At 42.5% G+C, this 20,668-nt stretch overlaps 1 protein-coding gene across 2 annotated transcripts; it reads right to left on the reverse strand.

The window, feature by feature from the left end:
* Positions 1 to 562: 562 nt before the first annotated feature.
* On the reverse strand, positions 563 to 20,458 carry Rbbp4 (RB binding protein 4, chromatin remodeling factor). 2 transcript variants are annotated; one of them, XM_028855811.2, is made up of 12 exons: positions 20,319 to 20,458; positions 19,593 to 19,740; positions 15,945 to 16,090; positions 7,532 to 7,705; positions 6,927 to 7,042; positions 6,652 to 6,812; positions 6,426 to 6,552; positions 5,554 to 5,631; positions 5,064 to 5,140; positions 4,384 to 4,441; positions 4,002 to 4,112; positions 563 to 1,546 (listed from the first exon to the last, which is right to left on the reverse strand). In XM_028855811.2, the coding sequence occupies exons 1-12, from the start codon at positions 20,332 to 20,334 to the stop codon at positions 1,481 to 1,483; spliced, it is 1,278 nt and encodes a 425-aa protein (XP_028711644.1). In that variant the 5' UTR covers positions 20,335 to 20,458; the 3' UTR covers positions 563 to 1,480. The 2 variants fall into 2 exon arrangements, with proteins under 2 accessions (XP_028711644.1, XP_037058849.1); XM_037202954.1 differs by lacking the exon at positions 20,319 to 20,458 and adding an exon at positions 19,863 to 19,887.
* Positions 20,459 to 20,668: the final 210 nt, after the last annotated feature.

Raw genomic sequence — 20,668 nt, forward strand, 5'->3', positions numbered from 1 at the left:
ATTACACCCAGCTTGATAGTTTTTACTACACACAAAAACAATGAAAACAGGAATACTTCAGATTTAGACCTGACAACTTCATTATTCAGACTTTCCAGAAATTAAATCGTTTTGGAGGTGAGAGTCATTTAGTCAGTTCATCAGCAAAGTCGGTCATTTTTATCTAGTTATCACATATGGTGATAAGGACGCTCAGACTCTTAATTCATACCCTTTAAAAGTAAGTAGGAGTCCCAGTGAAAAACACTGGACAGATACAAGCTCTCTGGAACACGGGTATAATCTCTTTCAAATGTAAACTGCCTTAAGTTGTCTATCACACTGCCTTTGACATCTTGGAAACTTGTGCGGCTCTCTAGGAAGACTTAAAAAGTGTACTGTTTGGTAATGCCTTCGCTTTCCCAGGCAGGAGTAAAGTTCTTTTTAACGGTTCTGGATCTATTATGTTCATTTTCATCTCAATAGTCAAGAGCATGAAAAACAACTGTCACCCGAACAAACTCTTCTAGACGCCGGAGACTGGTGTTTGGTGGATATTAAATAAAACCTACCAGCACAGGGCATCATAGAAAAGCAATTTATTCCTTTATAAGCACTTACACAGTTAGTCATGGAGAGTAACAGGCCCGATGCTGAGACAGGTCAACCAAAACGGAGAGGGCATCAAACTATAGTGGTCAAGGACTAACCCCTAGGAAAGCAACTCTTATCAAGGATTAATTTAATTTTAAAAACAAAGACAAACTAGCAATTCACTCTTTCTCAACTTGACAGTTCACCAGTGGTATGACTGTCAGTTAAAAACATACACCTTACAACTTGGTGGTCCCAAGTTTAAAAAAAAAAAACAAAAACAAAAAACCACACACAACAAAAACCATTTCACAGAAAGGAAAAGAATAATATGGAAACAGCTCAAGAAATACACTAATGAGCAAAAATATAAAGGGAAGGAGGAACGTGTTGTCTTAACTAAAGAAACCAAAACTCTGGTTTATATAGGAAAATGTGCATCCTGGAAAGCCAGGTGTGAGGACTTTAAACTCTATGACTTGACTCTCCCCTAATTCCTGAATAAAAAACGACATCTCGCAATAGCTTTAGTCATGGCTCAGACACCTACTTCACTTGGCTCTATTCCTTATCCACTCTGGCCTCTTACTTGAGAATCTGAAAAACTTGGGGATATAGCTTAAGAAGAAAAATAATCACACATAATATGCCCCATTTCTGAAGATGCTTTAGACCTGGTTTGTTACTAGAAAATTCCTGAAGAAAAATTTAAATATAAGTCTGTGGCTTTGTTGAATTAAGTCCCCCAGTTAAGATTAGAAAACCCCCATGGTTTGGGCTAATAGTATTGTTGGTGGCACCTATTGTAGCCGGAGAGCTGAACAAAGTCTGTGTCTCAAACCAGTGTTCAATCCTTCTAGGGTTCAGAGGACAACAAGGGGAGTCTAAAGCACAAGTGCAGACATGTTTAGGATCCTTGTCCTTCTGGATCCACGCTTCCTTCAGGGTCTTCATCATTATAAATGTTCTCTGCCTGCCAAAAGGAGAGAAAAGGGTATTTAGTATGAAGACAGTTATTTCTTGAAGTCTACAGTTTCCACAATATACTATGCCAAGGTGTCTGATAACATTTCAAACAGTTTTTTAAATATTCAATGCTATTGCTAAAAACAGCAACACACAGTGAACCAACAATATGAATCATAACTGGGTACAGGTGTGTTCCAGTTAAAACAAGGAGCAGACCACAGCTCCCGATATAGGGCATTTTTACAAAGTATGGATCATTATTATTCCTGAACTGACCAGATATATTATTAGTAATAGCTAAAATATAAACCAGAGGAAGCCAGGCGGTGGTGGCGCATGCCTTTAATCCCAACACTAGGGAGGCACAGGCAGGCGGATCTCTGTGAGTTCAAGGCCACCCTGGGCTACCAAGTGAGTTCCAGGAAAAAGGCACAAAGCTACACAGAGAAACCCTGTCTCGAAAAACCAAAACAAAACAAAACAAAACAAAACAAAACAAAACAAAAACCAGAGAAGTTTCTATGAGATACACAGAAAGTGATGCTTAGAGCACAGAATTTCTTTTAGGGTTTAGTTAGGGATGATAAAAATGTTTTAAATTCCTTTGTGATGTATAACTCTGGAGTATGAAAAAATTCACTGAATAGTAAATTTAAACAAAACCATCCAAACCTTGTCCAAATTTCAATTTACAAATATTTTAAAAAACCACTTTTATATAACATAAAAACCACCCCTACTACTTGATGAAATGTATAATAAGTCTAACACCAAATGTGTGGTAATTTTTCTTCTGGATACCAACTGGGTAACTAAGACCCCAGTAGTCACTTCAACACCAGACTTAACAGGCATCACCTCAGAGGATTGTTGTAAGCTGAAATCCACAGGCTTATCCTGCTACTTCTATCCAATATTGCTACAAAATTTGAGGGAGAAAATTTGAAAACTCCTTTGCCTGGTTTGAAAACTTGCTTCGATTCCACAGAGTAAGAGACTTTGACGTCTATGTATTGTGCATATGTAATCACTTGCCTCAGTTTCCCCAAGAACTAGGATTAGGGTTACCACACCCCCCAGCTTATTACTGGGTTTTATGTACTTACTCACTCACTCACTCTCAGGGACCAAATGGAGGCGATAAATACAGGAGGGAGCAGAGTATTCATCTTACTCCTTTCCTAGCAATCAATATGACCACCAGAATCTGGATACTCAAACTACCAATTTTTGGTTGTGCTAAGATCACAGGGCAAGCTACAAGCTTAATCTCCCTTCTCCAGTGGTTAACTTTCAGCACTTCTGTTGACTAGCCCAGCTACAAGGCTATCTAAGGGCCTTACAAAAAACCTTAGTAACAGGCTCAAGTGTGGCCCAAAAGGGACCATTATCATAAACAAGACAATCTGAGCTGGAAATCCCAATGATTTCTTAGCAGTTATATGCCAAAAAAAAACAGGTCAAAGTCTGAGCAAATACTACCTTTTTTGTTTGTTTGTTTTTGAGACAAGGGTTTACTGTGTAGTTTTGGTGCCTGTTCTGGATCTCACTTTGCAGACCAGGCTGACCTCAAACTCAAGGAGATCTGCATGGCTCTGCCTCCCAAGTGCTGGGATTAAAGGTGTGCACCACTACTGCCACCACCACCCACGTACTATACTTATTATATGGACATAACCCACGATGGAGGCAGTGACCCTGGAAGGGATCTAGCTCATCCCTCTACAACCTTTTTTTTTTCCCGGGGAGGGGGGGGTGGCGGCATTTCCCCACTTGAGGACAAGGGTTTCCTCTGTGTAGCTCTGGCTGTCTTAGAACTCACTCTGTAGACCAGGCTGGCCTTGAACTCAGAGATCTGCCTGCCTTCTGCCTAGGGCAGCCAGGGCTGTTACAGGGAAACTGTTTCAAAACAAATAAAAACCCAATCTTTTAAAAACCAAGCTGTTTAGCGATTTATTCAATGATGAGGTTTGGCTCTGTGTTTTTGAGATCTTGTTTTGTTATTTTATCTATCTCAAGAGCTACACCATCAGAAGTATAGATTTTCCATTAAAGACTGCTTAGCACTATGAAAAAAAAAAAAAAAACAAACAAACTTAGACCTGTTAAGTTTAAAAAAAAAAAAAAAATCTTTTGAGATAGGGTTTCTCTGTATAACAGAGAGTGAGTTCCAGGACAGCCAGGACTACAGAAAAACTGTTCAAAAACAAAAAGAAAAGGCAGTTCAAAATAACACATGTAAATATGAGCCAGACAGAGCTACATGAGACCTTGACTCAAAATTAACAGCAACACCCCCGCCAAGGAAAACTACATATATACATTCAAGTCATATCTGAGGAAAACAGGGTGGAGATGGCAGCTGCACCCGAAGTGTGTGAGGGTGAGTGAGTGAGTGTGTGTGTAAAATGATGGTCTCATGTATCTAACATCCCCTAAATAAATGGCTGAACACTCACCATCTGCCACACTTGCATGATATTGTCTTCTGATACAGAACAAATCACCCAAGGTTCATTGGGATTCCAGGAAAAATCAGATATCTTGGCAGTGTGACCACCATGAATAAACTGCAAGAGGGAAAAACAAACAGTAAACACAGACAACATTAAATCACAGCCCACTTTTTTTTTTTTTTTTCCCGAGACAGGATTTCTCTGTGTAGCTTTGCGCCTTTCCTGGAACTCACTCTGTAGTCCAGGCTGGCCTGGAACTCACAGAGATCCACCTGCCTTTGCCTCGAGAGAGCTGGGATTAAAGGCTTGTGACATCACCACCCGGCTCACAGCCCACTTTTTAAAGCACAGAAGACCCCAAAGTTCCTAAAGGTTTGTAACATACCAACAGCTCTGGTGGGCCATCTTCTGCATCTTCTGGGGACTGTTCTTCTCCGATTTTACTAACAAAAAAAGAATTTTAAGTAAAAAAAACATTACCCTGTGTAGTAGTTTGAATGTATTTGGCTCCCATAAGCTCATAGGCACTATTAGGAGGTGTGGCCTTATTCGAGTAAATATATCCATATTAGAGGAAGTGTGTCACTGTGGAGGTGGGCTTTGAGGTCTCATATATGCTCAAGCCCATGCCCAGTGTCTCAATTTACTTCCTATTGCATGTACAAGATGTAGAACTCTCAGCTACCCCTCTAGCACCATGTCTACCTGCAAAGAGCTATGACCCACCATGATGATAATGGACTGAATTTCTGGACTGTAATCCACCCAATTAAATGTTTTCTTTTATAAGAGTTGCCATGGTCATGGTGTCTCTTCACAGCAACAGAAACCCTAATTAAGACAGCCTGAGCACTTATCTTTAAAAAATGTAAAGACAGTAACTGTGCCTGGCTTGGCATTCTGGAGCAAAGAGAGGTGAATTTCTGAGTCTGAGGTCAGATTATTCTACAGAATAAATTCTAGGACAACCAGGGCTATAAAGGAAACCCTGTCTCCCCAAAACAAAACAAAACAAAACAACAACAAAACATACTTCATGGACAAGGTAATTAACACAAAACTCACCTTAAATCCCAGACATTCAGCCTACGATCAGTACCACTAGAAGCCAAAATAGTCTCATTGTGAGGTGACCACTGGACCTATATCCAGGAGTAAAGAAAATGCAATGAATTAGAAAATATATCTTACAAAACTCTGTAAATAAAAAGCAATGAAGCCGGGTGTTGGTGGCTCATACTTTTAATCCCAACACTCAGGAGGCAGAACTATAGGCACAAGCCAGCACAAAACCTTGTTTTCCTCCCCTGCCCCCAAATTATTCATGCCTAATTCTGGCTTTTAGTCAAATGAAGTTCAATCTGACACAGAAACTAAAATATTGACAGAAATCTATGATTATTTTCTCAACTGCTTATGTGCCACACAACAGGCACAGAGTTCAAGCCTCAGCTACTTGTACTCCCCAAAGATTCCTACAATTATTAGATAAAAGATAACTACATACACAAAAGAGAAGAAAAGGGAAAAGGCAGGGAGCATTGGTTTCTCTTACTTGGAATATTTCATCCTTATGTGATTCAAAGGAATGCAACTTGAGTTTCAGATTTCTCAGATCCCACAAGGCAACAGTCTATGTAAAAATAAAATAAAATAAAATAAAGAAATCAAGATAAACATATCAAGTAAGAAAAGCCAGCCTGGCAGTGGTGGCACACGCCTCACTCCTTTAATCCCAGCACTCAGGAGGCAAATCCAGGTGGATCTCTGTGAATTCTAGGTCAGCCTGGTCTACAGAGAGATCCCGGACAGGCACCAAAACTATACAGAGAAAGCCTGTCTCGAAAACAAAACACCCCCCACCCCCCACCGCCAAAAAAAAAGGAAAAGAAAAGCCTAGGGCCACATGGTTCAGAGGATAACGGTGCTTGTTGTCAAGCCTGCTAACATGTGCTCGATCCCAGAATCCACACAGTGGAAGGAATAGACAGACTCTGGCCAGTTGTCTTCTAACCCCCACGCAAATGTCATGGTATATGTGCCTCCACCCCTACCAAATAAATCAGAGGGCAACTTGTAGAAGTAGAGTTGGCAATCTCCTTTAGTTATTTGGGTCTTGGGGACTGAATTCAGATCTTCAGGCTCAGCAGCCTGACAATAAACTCTTAAAAAAACCTTTAAAACATTAACTAAAAGATCTTTGCAAAATTAAAAAATGCCGAAGATGGATCAGTTGTTAAGAGCACCCACTTAATGTCTCATAAGCATCTGTAACTCCAATTCCATGGGATGTGACACCCTTTGTCTCAATGGGCACCAGTCATGTATACCATGTGCAAGACATACATGCAGGTGAAGTTCCCTTACCCATAAAATATAAAACCTGAACAACTCAATAATAAAAAATCCCAAACAAAGCAAACTGACCTTGTCAGCTGATCCTGTGGCAAGAATGAACTCACTATAAGGATTGAAGGACAGGCAGTTCACTTCAGCAGTGTGAGCATCGACCGAGTGGCTTGGCTTGGAAGTATTGTTTGAACGAGTATCCCAACTTCATTTCAAAAGTGAAAGAACAGAGAAGCTTGAAATGGAGACTAATACAAAACTATGAAAATGTATGTATTAAAAACAAATAATGGAGTCCACTCACATCATAAGCTTCTGATCATCAGCAACTGACCCAAACAGAGACTCGTGGAGCAGATGCCAGGAAACATCCTCTACTACTGCTGTATGTCCTGTAAAGATGGTCTTTGCATCCACCACTTTTCCTTCTTTTGGAACGGCACTGATGTCCCATAGGCAGATGGTCTTAAATATAAAATTAACCATTATATAAAAGATTCTCACTTCCCCACATATCCCCAAAAAAGACACCAATTGGCAACAATCCCAGATTTGCCTCAAAACTGCAAGGATACCCACATGGTCATCTGAAGCACTAAGTAAGTGCCCGCTGAGATTTGGATTCCAAGAAAGACCATAACCTTCTTTCTGATGTCCACGGAGACGCAAATCTGGGTTGCACTCTCCAGAAGGGTCTGCAAAGTAACAGACATATCTAGAATATCCAGTCCATTGTCTCTCTGGGCTTATTAAGCAAAATAATGTCACAGACGCCTATTATACAAAATACAGGCCCATTATGACCAACTATATAATGCGGAAGTTGCAAAATCATGATTTTCCTCCACATAAAAGCATTGTTTCACTTGAGAAGCATAAAATACTGACACGTGGCCAGGCGGTGGCGGCACACGCCTTTAATCCCAGCACTCAGGACGCAGAGGCAGGTGGAACTCTGTGAGTTCGAGGCCAGCCTGGTCTACAGAGTGAGATCCAGGACAGCCAGGGCTACACAGAGAAACTCTGTCTTGAAAAACCAATAAATACCACACATATCAATACAAATCATGAGATGTTAAATTATAAAAATAACAGAGACTATCCGAGTAAATGGAATCTATGTAATTATAAAAATAACAGACTATCTGAGTAAATGGAATCTATGTTTAAAAAGAGGGGAGTACCTGGTTTAGAAGGGTGCTTTGTGTAGTCGAAAACAAGCACATCACTGGATGGAGTCTTGGTTGCAATGATGCAAGGGTTCTGGGGCATGTACCGAGCCCGGTTTACTTCTCCTTCATGGTTGATTTTGATTTCTATTTCAATTTTCCCACTGACAGAGCCAAAACCTCCAAATTCTGTACATATAAGCAAAAAGTATTTAATCAACCAAGTCATATAACCAGAAGACTGAACCATTTACAGAACTAAAGTGCTTTTATACATTTGTAACTACAGATAGATTAGTAATAAGTACTACATTAACAATTGAAATTAAGACGGTATGAATCTCAAGCCAGGCGTGGTAGTACATACCTTTAAATCTTGGAACTCCCAGAGCTTTGTGAATTAGAAGCCAGTCTGGTCTGCATAGTGAGTATCACACTAGCTAAGGCTTTAAGGCTTATAGAGAGATCCTTGGGGGGGAGGGGGCAGCAACTTTGTGAGTCTCACCCCCCCCAGCTGTGATTATACAGCTCAGACAGGCCTTCAATTCACTATGTAGCGGTTCCTCTCTGTTCTCTTCTCTCCTCTCTCTCTCTCTCTCTCTCCCCCCCCCTTTCCAAAATCTCATTCTATAGTCTGTCTAGCCTAGGCAATTTCCCTGACTGAGTGCCAAGATTACAAGTATGATGACCACCATTCCTTGCTAAAAGGTTGTTCTTGACAGTTTTCAAATCTAATTTGACATAAAAATAAATTTGTGGAGCTGGGTAATGGTGATGCACACTTTTATCCCAGTGCTCAGGAGGCAGAGGCAGGTGGATTTCTGTGAGTTTAAGGCCAGCCTGGTCTACAGAGTGAATTCTAGGACAGCCAGGACTGTTGTATAGAGAAACCTTGTCTCGGAAAACCAAAAACGAAAACAAAACAAAATCTGTGAGTTCCAGAATAGCTAGGGCTATGTAGAGAGAATCTGTCTTTTAAAAAAAAAAAAAAAAAAGACAAGGGGGAAAAATGGGGGAGGGGCTGTTTCAAGACAGGGTCTCTGTGTAGCTCTGGCTGTCCTGGAACTCACTTTGTAGACCAGGCTGGCCTTGAACTCAGAGATCTGGCTGCCTTTACCTCTCGAGTCCTATAATTAAAGGTGTGCTCTACTTCCACCTGGCTAAAAGGTTTTACTTTTATTTTATGTGTGTAAGTATTTCCCTGCATGTGTGCTAGTGTGTACCTGGTGCTCATAGAGGCCAAGAGGGCATTGGATCCCTTACTAAACTGGTTTGGATAGTTAGTTTTAAGTTGTTTAGTGGGTGCTAGAAACTGAATCCAGGCCCTCTGCAAAAGAAACAAGTGCTCTTAACTCTTGAACTACCTCACTAGTGTCAAGCTGCCATTTTAATGGATATTAAACTGTAGTGCTAGGTAATAGAAAGCATCTCTTACATACATCATTCATTTGAAGCTCTTCATTGGTGTGAGCTTTCAGAAATACCATTGCATTGTATCTGCTCTCATAGTATTTCTTTCCCAATCCCTTCTTTCATGCTGGAGACTGACCATACCTTGTAATATCACTGACCTCTATCTCTAGGCAAACCTCTCTAACTTTTCATTTTTAAACAGGATTTCACTAAGTTGACTAAGCAGGATTACAAAACTTGAAATCCTCCTGACTCAAGTCTCCTGAGTATACTGGATTACAGGCCTATGCTACCAGGTCTGGTTAGTTTCTTTTCATTAACATCCTTAAAATTTTTTGAATTGTTGTTTATTATTGGGTTTGAAACAGGCTCTCACTATTTGGCCTTGGCTGTCCTAGAACTCAATAGACGTATGTTCCACCATGCCTGGCTCCAATAGAGGTTATCTCTTGTCTTTATGTGTGCCACGGTGCACATGTGGAGGCCAGAGGACAACTCAGTCCATCAAACTTGTATCGGAAGGTAGCAAGAACCTTTTCCTCTGAGCTCTCTTATGTGCTCTTCATTCACATTTAACTATCACAGACACTTGGGAGAATTCTCCCAAGCAGCATTACAAAAATAATTTGTGGTTATATGAAACAAATGAGGGTAATTAATGATAGAAGACTTCCAGAAGGCAGGATATGATAGAAAATACTTGGTTAGACTCAGACCCAAGTAGCTCTGTCACTTCCTAGTTTGGTGATTTGGGGAAGGGTTTACATTTTTCTGAGCCTTAAATAAAGTTTAGAGTTATGTACAAATGAAAATGTTCTGTCACTAACACTTCTACTCAATGTTATTTCACTTATCCATTGATTGATTGATGGACATGGTCTCAAGTAGCACAGGCTGACCTTCCACTATGTAGCTAAGGATGACCCTGAACTATCTCTACCTCTACCACCTAACTACCACACCTTGAACTATCTCTCTACCACTACTCCTAGAAAAGTGTCACTAACTAAAGGATGAAAATATTTTCAGACAGCAAAGATGTAAATGAGTAACACTGTTAGCCTATTAAGGCAATTTTCAACCTCAAAATAATTCTTACTACATTCATTATTTACTTTTTTAATCCCGGCTCTAGGGAAGCAGAGGCAAGCAGATATTCTGAGTTCCAGACCAGCCAGCTAGCCAGGAGCAATGTACCTAAGTGACATCCTGTCTTTGAAAAAAGGCCCTAGGGGCTGGAGAGATGGCTCAGTGGTAAGGTAAAGAGCATTGGCTGCTCTTCCAGAGGACCAGGTGCAATTCCAGCACCCACAGGGCAGCTCACAATTGTCTGTAACTCCAGTTCTAGGGGATATGGCACCCTCACATAGATAGACATACATGCAGGCAAAACACCAATGCACATAAAACAAAAATCAATCAATTAAAAAAAGAAAGAAAAAGGGCTCTAGAAGGAGGTGGGGGAGGAGGGAAATACACTAAACCTTTGCACACACCCCAACTCTACAACATATAACAGGGCTAGGAGAGAAGACTCTTGGGCCAGCTAGCCTGGAGGAATCACTGTAACTGTAGAACAGCAGTCAAGAACCTGCCTCAACAAGGTAGAAGGCAAAGTTGCCCTCTGACCTCCCCACACAACAAAACCCTTACAGGCACACATAAATAAATGTTAGAAAAGATGTAATATGGTAAGTGATCTCAAGGAATCTCCAGTCTAAGCACATGGTGGTAAGCACACAACTACACATGACTGACTTTCTAAAAAATCTAAAGTTTAACTGTCAAAGTGGCAACATACAGGAGAAAAGTAACACTGGGCATAATCCACAGAAAAAGGGGGCCACCAATCATATAATGCATGATTTTCATTTGGGGCAAATACTTAATAAATAATAAATACAGTAGTAGGAACCCCGTTTAGAGAATTCAAATTGAGATTTTGTTTTGTCTGCCCATGTCTCAATAGCCCAGCTTGTTTCAAAAGTAAGAATCCTCCTGCCTTCCAAGCACTGAGATTGCAAGGTATGTGCTACCATATACAGTTCTCAATTTGAGTTCCTAACAGATTAGGATATGCCTTTTTCTTAACGCAGACTGAACCAAAGGCCACACACATGCTAGACATACACATTACCACTGAGACATCAACACCCCACCAGCTACACCTACTTAAAATTACAGATTGCCACTATAAAGTAGAGAGTGGAAGGCCCAGTCAAAACAGGAAACAAAGGTCTGAAATATTAACAAAAACACAAAGTAAAAAGTTCTTCCTAGCTTGTTTCAAACACACCAACAAAGGCAAAACACCATTAAAACCAACTCAAAGTACAACACAACAGAATAAAAATGAACAGCTCTCTGTGGCTTCATGAATCTTTATCCATGTGTACACCAGGGGAAGGAAGCACTACTCAAGTCACAGTGAAAACATTTGCATGGGCCAGAGATGCCTGATTGATGAAAGCACTGGCTGCTCTTCAAGATGACCAAAGGTTTGATATTCAGCAGGCCCATGGTGGCCCATAACCACCTGTGGCTTCAGTTCCAGGGGCCCTGACACCCTCCTCTGGCCTTCAGAGGCACCAAGCACACATATGGCGGGTGCGCTGACATCCGTGCAGGGAAAGTACCCACCTACATTAACAGTAACAACAAAGGCCAAGTCAAAAGGATCACAGGAGTTTAAAGATTGCCTTGACTACTTAAGGGTGTTTCAGGCCAGCCTACAACAGAGACCCTCTCTAAAAAAACAAAAAACAAAACGAAAAAACCAACTGCCCCCGCACCCCCCATCCCCAAATCAATCAACTAACCAAAAACAATAAAAACTCCCCAAACAAAACATGTCCAACACCCAGGCCATAAACCCTGTGGAATTTCAAATATATTTTAATACCACAAGTCAAATAACCAAATTATGTTATCACAATCAATGATTTATTATACTTAACTCATTAATTTTTATAATGCATTTCATCTTTTAGTTAAGAAGTGATCTATCTAGTAATCTCTCAAAAAACTAACTTGTTCTGTCTGTGGTGCGGAGCATGTAGCCCAGGGTCTTGTAGATGCTAGACAAGTGCTCTACCGCTGAGATACAACCCAGCACCCAAGACATTAGACATAACTGTACCCATCACTGAAGTCACCACTCCTCCCCATTTAGTACCAAGCATATCCACTTTTCAGTAAAGGGGTAAAAGGAAAATAAGGTGTAACACTGGAGTAGTGTGACAATCAAATTCAAAAATCCAGAGCCATTATTCACATTACTGCTTTTGTTACTATTTTGTGGGAGAGAGAAGCCCTTTTGTGACAGTTCAGTCAGGAGCTCAATATACAGACCACAATGGTCTTGAACCTGTGACAATCCTTCCCCATTTGGCACTATGGCACACACCTACATCAACACACAAAACTATAGTCAGAGAAAGTAGCTCAGTGGAAGAGATCTTACCGTCCCCTCCATTCCCCAAAGCAAGAGAACATTCAGGGACTAGGACTCAATTCTAATCACATACACAGCAGCAAAATAAACAGAAAGACCAAAGTGTATCAGTTAAAGGATCAGGAATAAACAACAGGTATTTTGAAATCTTGGAACTGGGAGGCATTTCAAAGAAGGACAAAAAGTTGGAGGACATCAGAGGAAAAGTTAGTAATTCATAACTGTACAACTTTTCTTAACAACAGCAGAGGCCAGGTTCATTAACTCAGTCCCTCCCAGAACTTCAGAGGTGAACACAGGGATGAATACAAATTCAAGCCACTCTTGTGTTATGGGTTACACGAAAGCCTATTCAAAAACAGGCAAAATACAACACATACAAACTTAAAACCTTAACACTACCAAAAAAAAAAAAAAAAAAAAAAAAAAAAAAAAAAGAGCTTGAGTAAAACATTTGCTACACAGCAAGCTTGAAGACCTGAGTTTGAATTCTTGGCACCTACACAAAAAGCCAGGCATGGCTTCAAGTGTATCAGTAACCCCAGGATTACAGTGTGAAGACAAGCAGCCTAGCTGACTGGGAAAGCCTCCAATTCAGTGACGAAATATCAAAGGGTTAAACAGAGTGAAAGAGGAAGGCTCTGACTTCTGCATGTGTTGGCATGGACACCTGCACCCACACACTCACTTGCATGCACCACACACACACAAAATGAAATCGGAAGTTATTGAATCTACTGTCGGAAAAGCAAATTATAAACCCACACCACACATTCTGTACTGCATCTCAGGCACCAAGAAAAACACCTCCATCAATTAAGTACTGAACTCCCTTTGAACATACACCAGCCTCCTGCCTCCACCTTCCAAGTGCATACCACTGTATATGGTTTAGAATACAGGGCCTTGTGCATGGCAGGCAAATATTCTACCAACTGACCTACATCCCTAACTCCCCTGTTTTTCATTTTACTGTATACACATACATGCAGGTGGGTGTGTACATGCTACTACACATGCATAGAGGTGAGAAAACAACTTCTGGAGTTTCCTCCTTCTACCATGAGATCCAAGGACTTTTAATTGTTCAGCTGTCTCACTGGCCTGTTTTTTTTTCCTTCTAAAACAGGAGTCAGTTATGTTACCCAGATCGGACTTGAATTTGTGACCATGGAGAGCTATGATTACGGGAGTGTGTCATCATCATTTGTTGAATGAGTGATTTAATATGTGACTCCTTTAAGAAAGCAAAGTATCAGTACTACTTTCCAGGGGACTGGTTTATAGAGGAAGGGATATCTTCTACATTACTTAAAAAACATCATATATACATGAAACAACAGTAATCAGACTTTCCATGTCTATAACAACAAAACCCTACTTTGTTGTAGAATGACGGAATGAATCCAGGGCTTCAAATATGCTAAAAGGAGTAAGTATCCCACCCGACTCACAACTCCAGCCCCAACTACAGTTCAAACACAACCTATCCCATTTACACCTGAAGACACAGCTCAATGGTACAGCATTTGGCCTTAAACACATACAACATTGGGTTCAATTACCCAGGAAATCATTAAAAGAGAGAATTCATGTCATTTAAGGGATAGGAACTGGATTCGGAAAAACCCAAAAACAAAAACAAAACAAAAAAAACCCCCACCAAAACCAAACCAAAGAAAAAACACACAGCTAGACAGTGGCAAATAGGATCTCCACCCATCCTCACTCTTTTTTTCCTTTTCGGGTTTTTGAGATAGGGTTTCTCTGTGTAGTTTTGGAGCCTGTCCTGGATCTCACTCTGTAAGACCAGGGTGGCATCGAACTCAAAGAGATTCAACTGGCTCTGCCTCCCTAGTGCTGGGATTAAAGGCGTGCACCACCACCGCCCATCAGTCCTTACTATTAAGGCCAGTGTTTTCCTTTTCCAACCAACATATATGGGAATCCAGAGACTAACTTTTTCCAAAAAACTATTCACTTGGGCAATTACACAAAATCATAGTTGACTATTATTCTAACAACCTATTTAGCCTTCTGTGCCACAGAAGATTAAATGTGGAATGACCAGGAAAAATTGTAATCCTGGTCAACACCTGGATCCCAAATAAACTTACACATAATGAAGGGTTCTTTCTGCTAATCAAGAAATATTAAGCATTGGTTATATGGAGCACAAATGTTAATAATGGAAGCCCATTATCTATTTTTTGTTGTTTTGTCTGAGACAGGATTTATTCAAGGAAATTCTCCAACTGACCCCACCTTTTTCTGATGTTCTGGTTTGAGGGACATAAAGAAAATTTACCAAATCCTATCCTGAAAAAGATGTTAAGTATTCAGGAGCAGTTAAACTCTTAGGGTATCTCCTAAAAAATAGGTTGTTGAAATTTCTTATGAATATAATGGATACCATGTCATTTCTACTGTCTTAAACCTTTAAGAATAATTTAGTGGGTGGGCAGTGGTGGCCCAGCCTTTAATCCCAGCACCTGGGAGGCAGAGGCAGGAGGCTCTCTGAGTTGAGATCAGTCTGATCTACAGAGCAAGTTCCAGGACAGCTAGGACTACACAAAGAAACTCTGTTCCCACAAAGCAAAACAAGTGTTTCTCATCCCCCTCCCCCCACTGGTTACCCCTCTAAGAAGTTTTATTAAGACTTTCTGCCCCTGTAACCCCATGAAATCGAAGTAGCACAGATACACTGCATGCTTTGGGTACTGTGCAAACTATCATTTCTATTTTCCCGAGTTAGGGAATCACTAGCCCCAAGTTGGCCTGCAACTTGTGATCCTCCTGCCACCTGTGCTTGTAAACATTTAAGATATGTGACTGGAGAGATGGCTCAGCGATTAGGAGCACTGGCTGCTCTTGCAAAGGACTCAGGTTCAATTCCTAGTAGCTCACAAATGCCTTTAACTCTACTTCCAGAGGATCCAACACCCTTTTCTGGACTTTATAGGCACCAGGCACACCAAGTGGTGCACAGACATACATGCAGGCAGAACACTCATATACATAAAATTAAAAAAAAAAAAACACAAAAACTTGTAGCAACCCACACCTATGAATTAATTTCTGTCTCTTTGGGTCAATGTCTTCCCTGTTGAGAATACACAACAAAAAAACATACGGCAGACCTTTGCTCCATTAACTGCAGAAATCCCACCACGACCAGTAGTATAGTCTACAGCAAGCTTTGTGTTGATTATTCGATTGCAAACTAGCTTTCCCAATAACTTAAAACTTAAGAGGCTACCCAGGGGCTGGAGAGATGGCTCAGCAGTTACGAGCACTGGTTGCTCTTCCAGAGGACCTGGGTTCAAGCCTCAGCACCCACATGTCAGTTCACAGCTGTCTGTAACTCCAGTTCGAGGGGATTCCACACCCTCAAAGACACACATGCAGGCAAAACATCAATGCACATAAAATAAAAATAAATCACAAAAAATTCTTTTAAAAAAGAGGCTACGTAACAAACTGTGTACCTCCTTAGTGACAGTTCAGACATGAAAGATGTAACTCATACACCATCACTTCTTGTACCCTGAAGAGTCCTACCTCCTTTTTCACTGTCATAGTGTGATGCATCAAACTGAGCATCATCATTAGGGAGCTGGACACTGGCTATCACCAGGTGGTTTTGTTCATCAGATGTGTGTGTTCCCAGGACAAGCCGATGAATGCTGAAATCTTTCCCTTCAGGCCTGTAATAACAACAAATCATCACTATTCAAGTTGATAACCCAAGAAATCATAAAGTCAGTGATGTGCATATGACAAAAAACCCAAACAATTCAATTGAGATAGTTAGTGAGAACTAGTCCCTACTTTAAAAAACCCCATGTGCTCAAGTAGACATGCATATGGATGCTGGAGGACAATTAAGAGTCATTCACTCAGCCGAGAGGTGGTGGTACACACCTTTAATCCCAGCACTCAGGAGGAAGAGGCAGGAGGATCTCTGTGATTTCAAGGCTATCCTTAACCTGGTCTACAAAGTGAGTTCCAGGACAGCAGAGAAACTCTGTGTGTGTGTGTGTGTGTGTGTGTGTGTGTGTGTGTGTGTGTGTGTAGGTGGGGAGTCATTCACTCTTAAAATGCCATTTATGGTTGGTTGTGGTGGCACAGGCCTTTAGTTCCTGTACTCTCAGGAGGCAAAGACAGGTGGTTGGTTCTACTTGAGTTCCAGGACAGCCAGGGCTATTATTACAATGGAGAAACTGTCTCAAAAAAACCAAAGTAATAACAAACAAAAAGAAGCTATTCACCTCTGTTAATACAAAGCTCACCGATTAGGTCAGCATGGCTGGCTGTTGAGCCTGAGGGAATCCTTCCTATTTCCCATCTCCCCATCACTGAGACTTCAAGCATATACCACCCTGGTTTTTTGTTTGTCATGTTTTGTTTTTAAACATAGGTGGTGTGGATTGACTGCATGTCCCTGGTGCTTGCAAGGTAAGCACTTTAGTGAATCATTACCAAAGCCCCTATTTCTTTAGAAAAAGTAGGACCAGAAAGATGGTTCAGCACTTAGCAGTGTTTGCTGCTTTTATAGAGGACATGAGTTCAGTTCCCAGCTCCCATGCCAAGTGACCCACAACCACCTGAAATTTAGCTCCAGGAAATCTCAGCACCCACACCCATCCACTTAGGCATGCATGACCCCCAAAAGAAATAAAACAAATGGCAACTTTTGTGGATCTGTTCTCTCCAGGCAACCAGAGTTAAGTTGTCAAGCTTGGCAATAGGCATCTTTACCCAGTGAGTCGACTTGCCCGCCTCTATTCACTACTTATAATGGCCCTCTATTAAGGCTAGAGCACAAATACAGTACTTAATTTTTATTTAACTTGGCCAAAATTTAAAATTACTAAAGGGAAATTTACTTCTCTCCCAGTTTGTTGGAATAAAAAAAGTGAGTTAAGCTGGGCAGTGGTGGTGGTGCACAGCTTTAATCCCAGCATTCTGGAGGCAGAGCCAGCCTGGTCTACAGAGCAAGCTCCAGGACGGCCAGGACGGTTAAACAAACAAACAACCTAAAACTAATGCTAGGCTGGATTTAAACAACCCAATACTATGAAGAATTATTCTAATTTGAAGTGAAAAGTATTTGATATATAGGAAAATTAGACATTGTGGCTGAGATCACACAGCTACTAAGTAACAGACTCAGACTAAAGTCCAACTCTAGTTTTGGAAATGGAAAAGTCAAATGAGAGAAAACTAGAAAGATGATTAAAATCACTGATCAATTTCTTGAATGTCAGCTTAAGGCAGTCTGAATTTTATACTATAAGAAACAAGGAATATGAAGTTTCAAAGAAGAGACATAACTTAATACCATGTGTTCTCCTGGAAGGGTTAATCGAACACTGTAAAGCAGAGCCTTTACAGCCCCAGCACCACTGGGTAATGTCAAGGAATGAAAATTTTCACAATCAATAGAATCAGAAACCTCGGAAGAGAGTGTTACAACACCTCCAGCTGACCGTGTTGTACATTACTACCTGAACCCCCTTTGTCAAGATGGGAAAGATGCCACACAAACAGTGCTGGGTCACAGGGCTCTGCCACTGTGCAGTTTTTATTTTTTTAAAGTGTGTCACAGGTTGGCCTTGAACTCCCCATCTTCTTGCTCTACCTCTTTCAGCTGCGTAGCACCATACATCCTCTCAACACCAGTGGTTTAACCACCACTGACAACAGATAGAAATGACTCCACTCAGCTGCAGCTCCCAACTATTTTTTTTTTTTTTTTGTCGGAGCTGAGGACCGAACCCAGGGCCTTGCACTTGCTAGGCAAGCGCTCTACCACTGAGCTAAATCCCCAATCCCTCTCCCAACTATTTTTGAACCTGGTTACATTTTAAAAAGTTCCAACTCCACCAGGCGGTGGTGGCGCACGCCTTCAATCCCAGCAGTCGGGAGGCAGAGCCAGGCGGATCTCTGTGAGTTCAAGGCCAGCCTGGTCTACAGAGAGAGAGAGCCAGGACAGGTGCCAAAGCTTCACAGAGAAACCCTGTCTCAAGGAAAAAAAAAAAAAAAAATCAAAACCCAAAACCACAACAACAAAAAGTTCCAACTCCAAGCCGGGTGGTGGTGCACGACTTTAATCCCAGCACTCAGGAGGCAGAGGCAGGCGGGTCTCTGTAAATTCGAGGCCAGCCTGGGCTACAGAGTGAGTTCCAGGAAAGGCGCAAAGCTACAGAGAAACCCTGCCTCGAAAAACAAACAAACAAACAAACAACCAAAAAAAAAAGTTTCAACTCCATGGATTTGTACAACACTCTTCAAATAGAGGTCTCCATTTTTCTCTACACTGATGCATAAGTAGCAGCCTCATTCTTCATTTTTTAGTAAAATATACAAGAACTTTCTATTACACAAAAAAGAAGAGATATAGTTCAGAGTTACTGCCTGCTTACCATGCACAAGGTTCAATTCCCAGCACCTCAAAACAACTCTACTCCAATTTTCTACGACTTGTTGAACCAAATCAGTCTCATAACCAGGTTCTATACATATCTTACTCCAAGTTTCAAAAGAATTTAGTACTCCGTTTTGCCAAGTTTACATCAATAGTAATATACACCCACCTTATCTTTGTATTCCCACTCACTCCCTTCTGCAAGCTAGTCTTGGCATTTCAAGGTGACAGGTGGTTCCCTTGGTTAGAACATTTTGTGAATGCAATTTCACTCTATGGCCTAAGGATCAAAGTCTTGCCAGTATGTGCTCTATCACTAAACATGACCCGCCCCCAGCCCTCTTCGGGGACCATTACAGCTCAAATAACTGTCCCTTCAACCAGACAATGTATTTCTTGAAGGCAGGCCCCAAATTTATCTCGCTATTAACCTTGCTATCATCACAAATGACTGAAAATCCAAATGTTTTAGTGAATGAACCAGACATAATACCTTTTGAAATCTGTCACATTTTAACATTACACAGTCAATTACAGTTATAGGACAACTATTCGATTCAATGTTGAAGAAAAACATGTCGTCTCTTGCAGGGTAAATTACAAAATAACCTTCTGTTTTCTACCCTTATTTCTTACTTATTGGTAGTGGAAAATAAACATTACTCATAGGCTCTGATCATATGCCGATTCTGAATGACCGGGAGAGGAAAAACAAAAAACCCCGGAAAACTAATTCAAGCTACGAAATACCAAAGTAATATCCAAGAGATTGGTGTCACCTGGTTACATCTGGAAGCCACTGGGCAGTTAAACTGGGCCACTCCAGGGCATGGGTCATCACCAAATCATAAAGAAAAGGGGTGTTCTTCTTCCATATTTTGTACTCCTCGTTGATCACACGTTCTTCCACCGCGTCGTCAAAGGCAGCTAAAACGTTTTTTAGAACACAGATTAAGTTAGCGAACAGGGACGGGAGGCGAGGAAAAACCTCCTCGAAGCCCCCGGCGCGGCTCCCCGATCCTGACACCGAAATGGAGAGTCGTCTTCACCTCCCAGGGCGCAGGCCCCACGGCCGCCCTCCGCCGCCGAGGGCCGGAAGTCCTCGGGCCACCCCAGCCAGACACTCCGTTACTCGTCCGTCCGGCCCGGTGCTGCCCAGCTCCCTCCCAAGCGCGCCGGCGCGCGCCAGCGAGTCCACAAAACCCCAAAGGAGGTCTGCGCCTCGGGCCTGGAGGTGGGGAGCGGCGTCCCGAGTCCCCGCAGGCAGGGGGACCGCCGGGGAGCGTCGCGCTCGCCCGGGCCCGAGCGCTGGCGTCGCCCCGCATCCGCTCGCGAGGTGCCAGCGCGCCGTTAGGCCGCCCCGCGGCGAGCTCCCTCCTCCAGCCGGCGTTGCTGGGGATTAGGCTCGGCGGAGTCGGGCCTGCTCTCCGTGATTAGGCCGCGTCTACAAGCCGCGACACAGCCCCGCCGGCCCGCGCCTTCCCGAGCCCGCTCGGCGCACTCACCTTCCTTGTCAGCCATGGCGGCAGAAGAGCCGGGAGGGGTTGGGAGGAGGGGGGGAAAAAGATCCCGGGGTCGTGCGTTGCAGGAGGGGCGGGGAAGCGACGGGCGCTCGCTCCGCGCGCGCGGCCTCTATTGTTTCCTGCGGCCCGTGCGTGGGGGGCCGGCTCGCGCGCCTTCGCGCCAACATCGGCCAATGGGAGGGCGCGGTCTGGAGGGGTGGGCGGGGCGGCCGCGGCCGCGGCCAATGCAGACGCGCACAGTCGCTCTTCGCGGGCCGAGGCGCGCGCTCCGCCCCCTCCCCTCCCCCCCTCCCCCATCGCAGGCCGGAGCCGATGTCCACCGATTGCGCGCG

Source organism: Peromyscus leucopus, chromosome 2 (genome assembly GCF_004664715.2).
Source record: "Peromyscus leucopus breed LL Stock chromosome 2, UCI_PerLeu_2.1, whole genome shotgun sequence".
Classification (NCBI taxonomy): Eukaryota; Metazoa; Chordata; class Mammalia; order Rodentia; family Cricetidae; genus Peromyscus; species Peromyscus leucopus.